We start from the raw sequence: 12,233 nt of genomic DNA on the forward strand, positions 1-12,233 counted from the left end.
CTTGAAAAAGTACTTAAGTTAGAGTTTCAGTTTCTTATGTGAAATAGGTTATTCTAAGTATTAGATAACATAATTTATAAGGAAGTACCTAATCCAGTCCTTTTTATTGAGGGTATTTTGTTATTTTAAGACAATACATAAAGACAATCCAAGTTCTTACCACTACAATAGAAGAATAGAGGGCTGGATGATCTTTTAAGGTTTTCTTGTTTGTCTTATTTTGGTCAAAGAACTGTCATGATAAAGAACTTGGTCAAAGTTATGTATTGTAAAATTGAACACTAAATTTATCATAGACCTGAAGCTGTTTATTGGATTATACAGCTATGAGTATAAAGTATTATAAATAGGTGCCTTTCTGTATTTTTATATGGCAAAATTTTCTGTGTGCTCCATTTTGGAAAGGGTATTTCCATCAGTTATAAATTGCTGTTCTATATTATGTGATAATTCAGATCAAGGTCATTACCAACTCAGATGACCAAACCTGAAAAATATTATTCTCACGTCAGAGACCTTGAAGAAAGAATGCTCTAATGGGATTAAAATGCCTTGCAAAGAATTACAACATGAGTAGCTCAAGAAATCTTAATTTGTAAAAGGTCACAGAGTTACAAAAAACATCGCTCATTTCAACTAATTAAATGAAATTTTAGTTAAACGGCACCTTTAAATATTGGTATTGCAGCTGCGAGTGCATTTAAATAGCATTTACACAGATATAATTAGCACAATTAAACATGGGTAGAAGTGGAAACACCATTCTTAATTATATTGATATAATCAGTTTTATTAATGCTTTATAGCAACAAAAGTGACATCTGACAGTAGCACACAATTCATGACAGAACCTAATATTAAGCATTTGAGCATATTAAAGAATCTAAAGCTAGGTAAATGGGGAAAGAAAAAAGTCAAATAGAGTTCCTACCTGTGACAATACCATAGTTGGGAGGTTCGAGAATTACTCCATAAAACTGGATGATGTTTCTGTGACTGAGGACGCTGAGTATTTCTGCCTATACAAAAATCAAATACAAAGTTGCATAAAATTTCACATTTATAAAAGTCTCATAAAATAGGTCTTGTGTTCAATTTCCTTTTACATACTTTACAAAGATGTGTATGTGCTCAATAAGCATGTGATACTAACAAAACAGTGTCTTTGGCAGTTTTCTTGATGGATTAAGAATTTATATTGAAGGTTTCTGAAAAAATTTAAAAAGAAATGGGGTTGAACTGGCAGCAGCAGAAGTGCTTACTAGCAAGTCAACATGACTGACAGTGGAGGGGGATGATTAAAGAGGGGAGATGCCATATTTATTTAAGTAAAAGCCTTCTTCCTTAAAGTCAAACACATTTGTTTTTCCTGAATAATATCCCCTCTGGCAGACTTCAACATGACTAAATTTCTATCAGTTGGATGAACAGTTATGACAAAATTGGCTCAGACAGTAAAGAGTCTGCTTGCAATTCAGGAGACCTGGGTTCAATCCCTAGGCCGGGAAGATCCCCTGGAAAAGGGAATGACTACCCATTCCATTATTCTTACCCCTTTGTCCATGGGATTCCTCAGGCAAGAATACTGGACTTGGTTGCCACGCCCTCCTCCAGGGGATCTTCCCAACACAGGAATTGAACCCATGTCTTTTATGTCTTCCGCACTGGCAGGCAGGTTCTTTACTACTAGCACCACCTGGGACACCCCAGTAGGATATGATTTTTCATTAAAAACATGTGAAACTTGCTTTGAAGGTGGTTTGACTACACAGAAAACAGGTTATGGGTTGACATGCGGTCAATGTGGGAACAGGAGAAAGGAGCATTATTAGTGACTGGATGAGACATTCATTTTATCAAGGTTGATTTGACAATTTGTTTTAGTAAGTGTTGAAGTGGGCTATAGAAATAATTCCTTAACAATCACTGAGTGTTCACTGTGTGTAGAGGTTCTGTATTCATCAAACAACCTTCTCATAATTTAGTTTTCCAAGTAGAAAGAAAATACAGTAATTGGACAATAAATACAATTATTCATCCATATGGCAACTCTCTCTAAATCAGCATAAGTAACCTTTGTTGTAAAAATACAGCTCATGTGAAGTTTGGAAATCATAAGGCCTCTGTTTTTCAGTGGCAGATCAACTGTGAGTAAAGCATGAGAGTTCAATGTGAGGACGCATTAACATTGGAACCAGTATTGGTCAAAATCATGGAGTGTTATTCTTTGGCACATTTTGATATATTTTTCAGAATATCTAAATCTCGAGGCCATTAAAAATGTTTTCATCAATAAAGAATAAATATAAGAATATTCTGAATCCTTGGACAATGATTTTATAATTCAGCGTGACATGGAGTTTTCAGTGTTTCAGCTAGCTTTCATGCTTACATTTAAGATACTGACAAATTATATCTTGGAGAGAGAATTTATCTTTTCAGGTATTGGTAAGCATGTCTAGATGGCCTTGAGTAGGTATATGCTAATGACAGAACAACTATTATCTTGTGTTCCTTTGTTGTGCTCGTTTTAATTTCTTACAGTTATGAAAAACTCTTGCAGTATGAATTGCAAACAAAAGATTTTTTATGGAATAAGGCTTTAGGTTCCAATTTAATAAACTAAGAATTTGATTTAACATCTCGAAAACAACATGCTACTTTAGAATATTGTACAAGTTTCATGGAAATGGGCTAATAATAAGTAGAGATAGATTAAATAAATAAGTGATATTTGCAATAAATGGAAATCATGATACCTGTTAGCAATTCAAACAAGCTCCAACAGAAAATGCCTGGGATTAATTGAATTATTAAAACCTGTGCTTATAGTAGCCAGTACCTGAATACAAGTGGATGTATTATAGAAATTTGCCTCTATAGACACCTGCTTGTCAATAGTTCATCAATGGAAATTGCTGAAGTATGCAGCAAATAATTTTTCCTTCAGTTGTTGTTTTCCCACTGTTTTCCAGATTTAAATTCTGGGATACTCTAGCAAATGGCTTACATCAAAATAATGGATTAGTGGCTTGAAAAAGTTCAGTTTTATGTTAAAAAGGAAACATAATAACAATGAAGGCTAAAATAATACTCTATTGTGCCAAAAAAATTTAAATATTTTTAATACTATTAAAACTAAGATGATTTGGTACAATGGAATATTACTCAGCCATAAAAAGAACAAAATATTGTCATTTGCAGAAACATGGATGTACTTAGAGAATACTGAAAGTGAAAGTATCAGTCATTCAGTCATGTCTGACTTTTTGCGACTCCATGGACTACATAGCCGATTATTTGTGTTTATCTCTAGGTAGCAAAGGGCTTCCCAGGTGGTTCAATGGGTAAAGAATCTGCCTGCAGTGCAGGAGACGTGGGTTCAGTCCCTGGGTGGGGAAGATCCCCTGCAGGAGGGTATGGCAACCCACTCCAGTATTCTTGCCTAGAGAATTCCATGGACAGAGGAGCCTGGGGGGCTACAGTCCATACGGTTGCAAAGAGTCAGACACAACTGAAGAAACTGAGCACGCACTAGGCAGTAAAAAGAATCATAACTGATTGAGAATTTCCACTATTTCCCAAATTCTTTACAATAGCCTCTATAATTTTTAATCAGAAAAAAACAGTACAAGCATGTTATCTGTAATATGTATGACTAGAGCATATAAATATAACATTTAAAATACTGATTTGCATGGAAATTTTGATTTCCCCTAGGATTGGATCAGAAAGCGGTAAAATTCTTTCCTTACCTCCCCAGAACTACCCTAGGTATATAAGGACTAGTTTAGTTCATCTCTGAGCTACGAGTTTCTCCAGACAAGCATCCAGAACAGACATCTCCTGGGTTACCCCTGAAGAAGTTCATAGACTCTGAGAGGCCGTGAGACAAAAGTCTGGACACTGAGTCCACCTACTCAGACTCGGGTTCAGCATTTTATTAAATGATCTTCCTCTCCCTTCGGACATGTGTTCTTGTAGCCCCTGCTCTTCAAAGAAGCCTTGCTTGTCTTGCACCATGCCTAGCATAAGACCACATGAGGGAGAAAGGTCATATGCTTTATACAGCCGAAGTTCAATAATATTTGAAGGGTGGATGAACAAATAGTATTTGACAATAATGATATTAAGTGTGTTTGAATAACTGCCACAGTAAGAGTTCATGTAAGGTAAATGTTTACTCTGAACAGCGCAGTGAGAAGAGTAAAATGCCTCTGGGTGTGGATTTGCTTCACTATTCATTCTGTTCTTTTACATGCATAAGGGTTACTTCGGGCTATTATTTCGTAAGAATGCCAGTCAATCAATTATACAACTACAGTAGAAGCCACATTGAAATTTGTGTTCATGAGCCCTTTGTTGATTTGAACTTTCAGGATAAAGTTAGACAGCTACAAGTTGCCTCTTGCAGTCCATGACAATCAAATAAGCAAAATTTCTTGAGAGCCCTTCCTTGCTTGGCTATTCTCCAAGCATGCCCTCACTGAACTTTTTCAGATATAGAATGGAGAAGCTTGCTTAATCTTAAACCTTCTGCTTCCAGTTTTCTACCCAATGCATTGTACCCTTTATATTTCCAAAATCACATCTGCAAGTAAGCCAGCTTCTTATCAAGTCCACACCCTCCCCACACCATACCTACTGTAGCAGACCTCCTGAATAATGGAGCCCTGCTTCTCAGTAGGGGGGCTACATTTCACACACACTTTCTGCATAGGCTGAATGTGTTCCCCTAAAATCCATATGTTGAAACCTGACCCCCAAAGTGATGGTATAAGGAGATGGGGCCTGTAAAAGGTGATGAGGGTAGAGCCTCATGAATGGAATCAGCGCCCTTATAAAGGAGCTCCCTTGCCCCTTCCTTCTGCCACATGAGGACACCACATGAAGATGGCCAACTGTGAACCAGGAAGTAGGTTCTCACCAGAAATCAACTCTGCTAACAACTTGATCTCGGACTTCCCAACCTCCAGAACTTATGAGTGTGTTTGTTGTTTATAAGTCATCCCATCTTCAGTATTCTGTTACAGCATCCTGAATGGACTAAGGCAGCTCTCTCCCTAGGCTTGGGCCAACATCACAAAATCCTACAACTGAACCAGCCTTCTAAAGAACAGGATGGGTTCGAAAAGACAATGCCCTTGGTCTTCTCAGTACAGCATACTTCTTATCATTATCCCCACAGAGCCCAGAGCTATTGTACTTAGCAGCAGAATGTAAGGCACGAGGGGAAATACTTGATTTAAAAACTCCAAAAACAGGGACTTCTCTGGTGGACCAGTGAGTGGTTAAGAAATCTCCAGCCAATGCAGGGGACCTGGGTTCGATCCCTGGTCTGGGAAGATCCCATAAGCTGTGAAGCAACTAAGTCTGTGAGCCACAAGTACTGAACCAAGCTCTAAATAAAGCTTGTGCTCTGCAGCAAGAAAAACCACCACAGCAAGAAGCCCCCCACACAACTGGAGAAAGCCCATGGCACAACGCAGACTCAGTGCAGCCAAAAAACACACAAACCCTAAACAGTAGTGTATAAGGTCAAAACATCCTGCTTTTTCAGGCAAGAAGTAGGGAGACACTCTGTTTCAGGCTCTGATTATAAAGGTAATTGAGGCAGAATGCACTCCCTGAGTAATCAGAAGATTTACATGTGTCAGATCACAAGAACCAGTGTCAAAAACAAACAAACAAAAAAAGTTGTTTACTTCATTGCATTTTTACTCCAAGAATACTATTTTAGGGGCATTTTCCTAAAATAAAAACTTGATTCTCGCAAGATGGAAAACCAGCTCCCACTTCTAAAAACTCAGTGCTATAGAACAACATTAAAAATAGGCTAGGATGATTTTCAATTCTGTATTTAATCACCAGAGTCATACCCAGGTTGTGCTCTTTGAATTACTTTTAGGCTTAATGAGACCCATTCAATAACACAGGCACACGACAAGCAGCAAATCTCTCAGTTCTGTAGGTTCTCTTTCAAATGCTGCCCTTTAGGTATTCAGGGAAATAAAGGATGAACAAACTGAATTCAGGTTCCATAATATAATACAGCCTATATTCCTCAGTGTCATGAAGATATTTCTTTGGAAGAAAAATGGCTAGAAATACTAAGAAGGAAAAATAAACTAGTCATTCTGCTCACTCTCTGTGAACAGCCGAGATGGAGTCACGCAGGACAAACGTCACTGGTGCTGGGAAGTCTTTATTGCTCAATGGTTTTCCTGGTGGGTTGCAGGAGACTTACCACGTGCAGCTACTGGGACAGCTGCCTGGGCTCCGTTCCAGGGATCAGGCTGCTCTCCAGTTAAGTATATACCCAACTAAGGACAGACTAACCTGGCAGGATGGAAGGCTGACTAAAACTGAATGAAATAAATACTGAAGATTTAAGGACAGGAATGTAAGAGATATCCCAAGGTATAAAAGACTGAAAGATTTTAGATTCTTCATGCTCAACAACAGAAGGTCACTGTGATGACATGAAAAAGTCAGATATATTGTAAACTTGTGTTCAGTTTGGATAACAAAAGCACATTCAAGCACTCAACTTTCCACTAAACAACTTATGTAACTTGGTCAAAGAGATCACTTGGGGCTAAAGTTACACAGAAAATCTCCCCAAAGAAATCCGTTGAATAAGACTTGAAGTATGAATTAATGAAGGATTAGGCTTTTAAAAAAATAATAAAACACAATATAATGTAATCAAAACTAGGTCACTGGAAATTTAAATTCTAATTCCAAAATGGATGGCCCTGGAGCCACCTGGTTACTCTGAACCTTGTTTCTTCCTAGAAAATTATTTTGCTGGACAAAATTATCTTCCAGATTCCTTCATGCTTTAAATTTCTATCTATTTCTATTAAAAAAAAAAAACCTAACTTGATGTATTTCTAACAGTTGCTTTACTCAGAGTGGGTCCTCGATAGATATGTGGTACACGGAACTGAGGTCATTAACTCTGGTGTATTAAGAAACCCTCTGGAATCAAACAGGCTGAAGGCAGGAATCTTGGCTATGCCTCCTATAAGCTGGGTGACTTAGGGAAAGCCTCTCTAGGCTCCAATCTCCTTAGGGGAGAACAGAAATCCTACTCTATTGTCTAGAAATTCCAGGTATTTAACCAATGATAATTCCTTTCTCTGAAGATCTTCCCTTTCCTTTTTAGCCAGTTTATCATTCAGAGTTAAGTTAAGCTTACGGGCAAAGATGAGATTTCTTCCACATTGGATCCCACTTTCATAACTGGCTTGTATTAGTTAGCTTCATGTATTTATCATATTTGACTTTCCATGTTTACGTGTGCTGTGTTGTGCTCAGTTGCTCGGTTGTGTTGGACTTTTTGTGTGATCCTATGGACGGTACGCCCCCAGGCTCTTCTGTCCATGGGATTCTCCAGGCGAGAATGCTGGATCTTCCCCACCCAGGTATGGAACCCACATCTCCTGCATTTCCTGTATTGCAGATGGATTCTTTACCCACCCCTTTTAAAAAAAAATACAATAAAAATGAGTCCTTTCATCTAAATATTTTTTTTATCAAAAGCTGCCTTTGCTCAAAGAGATTCTAGTTTGCAGACTTCTGTACAAAAACAGCTTGTATGCACTGTCTACTGTGCCAAGCAATTCATATAGACAGCTTTTAAAACTAATATTTTATATTAGTCTTATAATATTTTATACAAATATTTTATTATTTGGCTGCTCCCGGTCTTAGTTGTGGCCATGTGGGGACCTCATTCCCTGACCAGGGATCAAAACTGGGCCCTCTGCACTGGGAATCTTAGCCACTCAACCACTGCAGAAGCGCCTGGATTTTTTTTTTTTTTTTTTTTTTTTGGCTGTACTGGGTCTTCATTGCTGTGTGTGGGCTTCTCTATTGCGGTGAACAGCAGCTACTCTTTAGTTGTGGTGCATGGACTTTCCATGGAAGTGGCTTCTCTTGTTGCGGAGCACAGGCTCTAGGCTCGTGGGGTCAGGAGTTGTGGCTCATGGGCTTAACTGCTCTGCGGCATGTGGGATTCTTCCTGGACCAGGGATTGAACCCATGTCCCCTGCACTGGCAGGAGAATTCCTAATCTCTGGACCAACAGGGAAGTCACCATCCACTTGTTTTTATTTCAGTTTGTGATCTTGCTCTTTTATTCTGAAGTGTTTTATATTTGCTGTGAATACATTGCTAATGTTGTTTAATGGCTTAGATTAATCCAAGCCCACCAGGCTCTTCGGTCCATGGAATTCTCCAGGCCAGAATACTGGGGTGGGTTGCCATCCCCTCCTCCAGAGGATCTTCCCAATCCAGGGATCAAACCCAGGTCTCCCGCATTGTAGGTGAATTCTTTATTGTCTGAACCACCAGGGAAGCCCAGATTAATCTAGAGAACCAAAACATTATATATTTCTAAACCACTTGCATGCTTTTTTTGAGCAGAGGTATTTATTTATCTGTATTTTAAATATATGTAGTATGAAGAAATTGAAGGAAGAAATGGAAGGGGTAGTTAAAGAACCTGATAAAAATAATCAAATTTCAGAAAGGAGAGTAATGCAAACATTATTCTGTCTGGTGATGATATATGCAATTGGTAGACTGACCTTTTAAAGCCTCAAAGCAAATCAGGAGTGAGGGCCTTCTACTATCGCAGAGAAATTTAAAAACTTGCCTAAGGGCACAAAAAATGGCAAAGCCATGTTTTTAACACAGATTGTCTTATGTCAAAGCTCTGTTTATAATCACTAAACCCTCCCACTTTACTTTACAAACCTAACTTGAATACAGAATGGGATGTTAGTTTATAGAACATCTGAAAATTATAATAGACCTAAAAAAATACCAAAACTCTCTAGTTAGTTACAGACATGTGAGAAACAACTCTTCATCAACTCCCCTTAGGGCCTCAGCCACTGCCTCCACTGTAAGATTTCCAAGCCTTCCTGACACTTAACTGGGCAAGATCAAGTCAAGAACCAAGATGTAATTCTCACTAGGCCATCAGGCCAGTGAGCAACGACCAAATTTATAGTTAATAAAACCAGTTAATTGCACAGCATGAAGCACCCTCTCTCTATGCAAAAATTACATGGTTAGGAATTTTGAGCAACTCTCACAATCTGATTAGTTAAGTGCTTTATAATATTACTCTACAGTGCAACAGAGTTTGATTATTTATATCCCATAAGAGAAATGTTTGCTACATTTATTATGGAAATCTGCAAAATCATTTAGAAGAATTCAGCAAATTTAATTTTTAAATAGTGTGAAAAGTCCTTTCACATCTTGTAGACTCCAATTAGACAGCATCTTGAATACCTGCATTCTTCCATTTAATGATTTCACTATTTCTGGGTTCTGTGAGCATACTCAAACAATAACTAATAACAAAGGCAAGTATGTGATATCCGCCAGACTACAGAGTGACAAAAAAGTGCCAAACCCCAACAAGTATATGGTAAAAAATAACCTGGAATCATAGACTCTTAAGATGATTTCTCCCCTAAAGGTTTAAAGAAGAGACAGCCTCCATTTAAGCAAACTCTCCCATATTAATAACCATCACCACCACAACCACAATCTTTCTTTTCACTAACCTTCATGCTGAAATCTAAGTCCTTCTTTGTGTTCATTAGAGACAGTAAAAGATAACATCTGAAGGCTAATTTTCATATTACACTACATTATAGGTTTTCCTAAGCCTAGACTCCAGCAGTTGGTGATGGACAGAGAGGCCTGGCAAGCTGCAGTTCATGGGGTCACAAAGAGTCAGACATGACTGAGCAACTGAACTGAACTGAACTGAAAGCCTAAAGCTGGATGAATCACAAGCTGGAATCAAGACTGCCAGGAGAAATATCAACAGCCTCAGACATGCAGATGATACCATTCTAATGGCAAAAAGTGAAGAAAAACTAAAGAGCCTCTTGATGGTGAAAAAGGAGAATGAAAAAGCTGGCTTAAAACTCAACATTCAGAAAACTAAGATCATGGCATCTGGTCTCATCACTTCATCGTAAACAGAAGGGGGAAAAGTAGAAGAAGTGACAGATTTTATTTTCTTGGGCTCCAAAATCACCATGGATATGACTGTGGCCATGAAATTAAAACACCCTTGCTCCTTGGAAGGAAAGCAATGACAAACCTAGACAGCATATTAAAAAGCAGAGACATCACTTTGTCAACAAGGGTACCTATAGTCAAAGCTATGGTTTTGCCAGTAGTCATTTACAGATGCAAGAGTTGGACCATCAAAAAGGCTGAGTGCTGAAGAATTGATGCCTTTGAACTGTGTTGGTGGAGAAGACTCTGGACAGCTGGACAGTTCCTTGGACAGCAAGGAGATCCAGTCAATCCTAAAGGAAATCAATCCTGAATATTCATTCAAAGGACTCATACTGAAGCTGAAGCTCCAATACTGTGGCCCTGATGCAAAGAGCTGACTCACTGGAAAAGACCCTGATGCTGGGGAAAGATTGAAGGCAAAGGCAGAAGGGGGTGGCAGAGGATGAGATGGTTAGATAGCATCACCAACTCAATGGACATGAATCAGAAAAAACTCTGGGAGATAGTGGAGGACAGAGGAGACTGGCACGCTGCAGTCCATGGGGTTGCAAAGAGTTGGATATGACTTAGCGACTAAACAAGTCTAAAAACTCTGCTGCTGCTGCTAAGTCACTTCAGTCGTGTCTGACTCTGTGCGACCACACAGACGTCAGCCCACAAGGCTCCCCCGTCCCTGGGATTCTCCAGGCAAGAACACTGGAGTGGGTTGCCATTTCCTTCGCCACTTTCACTAAAAACTCTAATTCTTATCAATTTTCTTGATGTCTTATTTTTCAATTTTTAGGGCTTATTTTACCTAAATTTATGCAAAAATATCAATCATTCTAAAAACATACTCAAGTAACTGGTAGAGCCACCTGACTCAATGTATTCACTTCTCAGCCCAATATTGGGGTATGGTGTAAACTTGGTTACTATGGCTCTCCTCAAAACCATCTTTATATTCCTCTGATCCAAAAGAAAATTTTTTATGTTTTTAGGTTCAATCATATAAAGTTATAATTTAAGTATAATCATCTTCAGTTCAGTTAAGTCACTCAGTTGTGTCTGACTCTTTGCGACCCCATGGACTGCAGCACTCCAGGCTTCCCTGTCTATCTCCAACTCCCAGAGCTTGCTCAAACTCATGTCAATCAGGTCGGTGATGCCATCCAACCATCTTATCCTCTATCATCCCCTTCTCCCACCTTCAATCTTTCCCAGCATCAGAGTCTTTTCTAATGAGTCAGCCCTTAGCATCAGGTGGCCAAAGTATTGGAGCTTCAGCTTCAGCATCAGTCCTTCCAATGAATATTCAGGATTGATTTCCTTCAGGATTGACTGACTTGATCTCCTTGCAGTCCAAGAGACTCTCAAGAGTCTTCTCCAACACCACAGTTCAAAAGCACCAATTCTTCAGCACTCAGTTTTCTTTATGGTCCAACTCTCACATCCATACATGACTACTGGAAAAACCATAGCTTTGACTAGACGGACCTTTGTTGGCAAAGTAACATCTCTGCTTTTTAATATGCTATCTAGGTTGGTCATAGCTTTCCTTCCAAGGAGTAAGCGTCTTTTAATTTCATGGCTGCTGTCACCATCTGCAATGATTTTGGAGCCCAAGAAAATAAAGTGTCTCACTGTTTCCATTGTTTCCCGATCTATTTGCCATGAAGTGATGGGACTAGATGCCATGATCTTCATTTTTTGAACGTTGAGTTTTAAGCCAGCCTTTTCACTGTCCTCTTTCACTTTCATCAGGAGGCTCTTTAGTTCCTCTTTGCTTTCTGCCGTAAGAGTGGTGTCATCTCCATATCTGAGGTTATTGATATTTCTCCCAGCAATCTTGATTTCAGCTTGTGCTTCATCCAGCCCAGCATTCTGCATGATGTACTTTGCATATAAGTTAATAAGCAGAGTGATGATATACAGCCTTGACATACTCATTTCCCAATTTGGAACCAGTCTGTTGAAGCCTTGTTTGGAGAATTTTGAGCATTACTTTGCTAGCATCTGAGATGAGTGCAATTGTGCAATAGTTTGAACATTCTTTGGCATGCCTTTCTTTGGGACTGGAATGAAAACTGACCTTTTCCAGTCCTGTGGCCACTGCTGAGTTTTCCAAATTTGCTGGCATGTTGAGTGCAGCACTTTCACAGCATCATCTTTGAGGATTTGAAATAGTTCAGCTG

At 38.9% G+C, this 12,233-nt stretch overlaps 1 protein-coding gene across 4 annotated transcripts in view; it reads right to left on the reverse strand.

Moving 5' to 3' along the window:
• Positions 1-12,233, reverse strand: part of MAP3K20 (mitogen-activated protein kinase kinase kinase 20) — a 163,320-nt gene that overhangs the window by 87,692 nt on the left and 63,395 nt on the right. For all 4 annotated transcript variants that reach the window (XM_020896330.2, XM_020896331.2, XM_020896329.2 and 1 more), the window contains exon 3: positions 932-1,019. In XM_020896330.2, the coding sequence (XP_020751989.1) occupies positions 932-1,019 (88 nt within the window). The remainder of the gene's footprint in view (positions 1-931; positions 1,020-12,233) is intronic.

This window comes from Odocoileus virginianus, chromosome 13, assembly GCF_023699985.2.
Source record: "Odocoileus virginianus isolate 20LAN1187 ecotype Illinois chromosome 13, Ovbor_1.2, whole genome shotgun sequence".
Classification (NCBI taxonomy): Eukaryota; Metazoa; Chordata; class Mammalia; order Artiodactyla; family Cervidae; genus Odocoileus; species Odocoileus virginianus.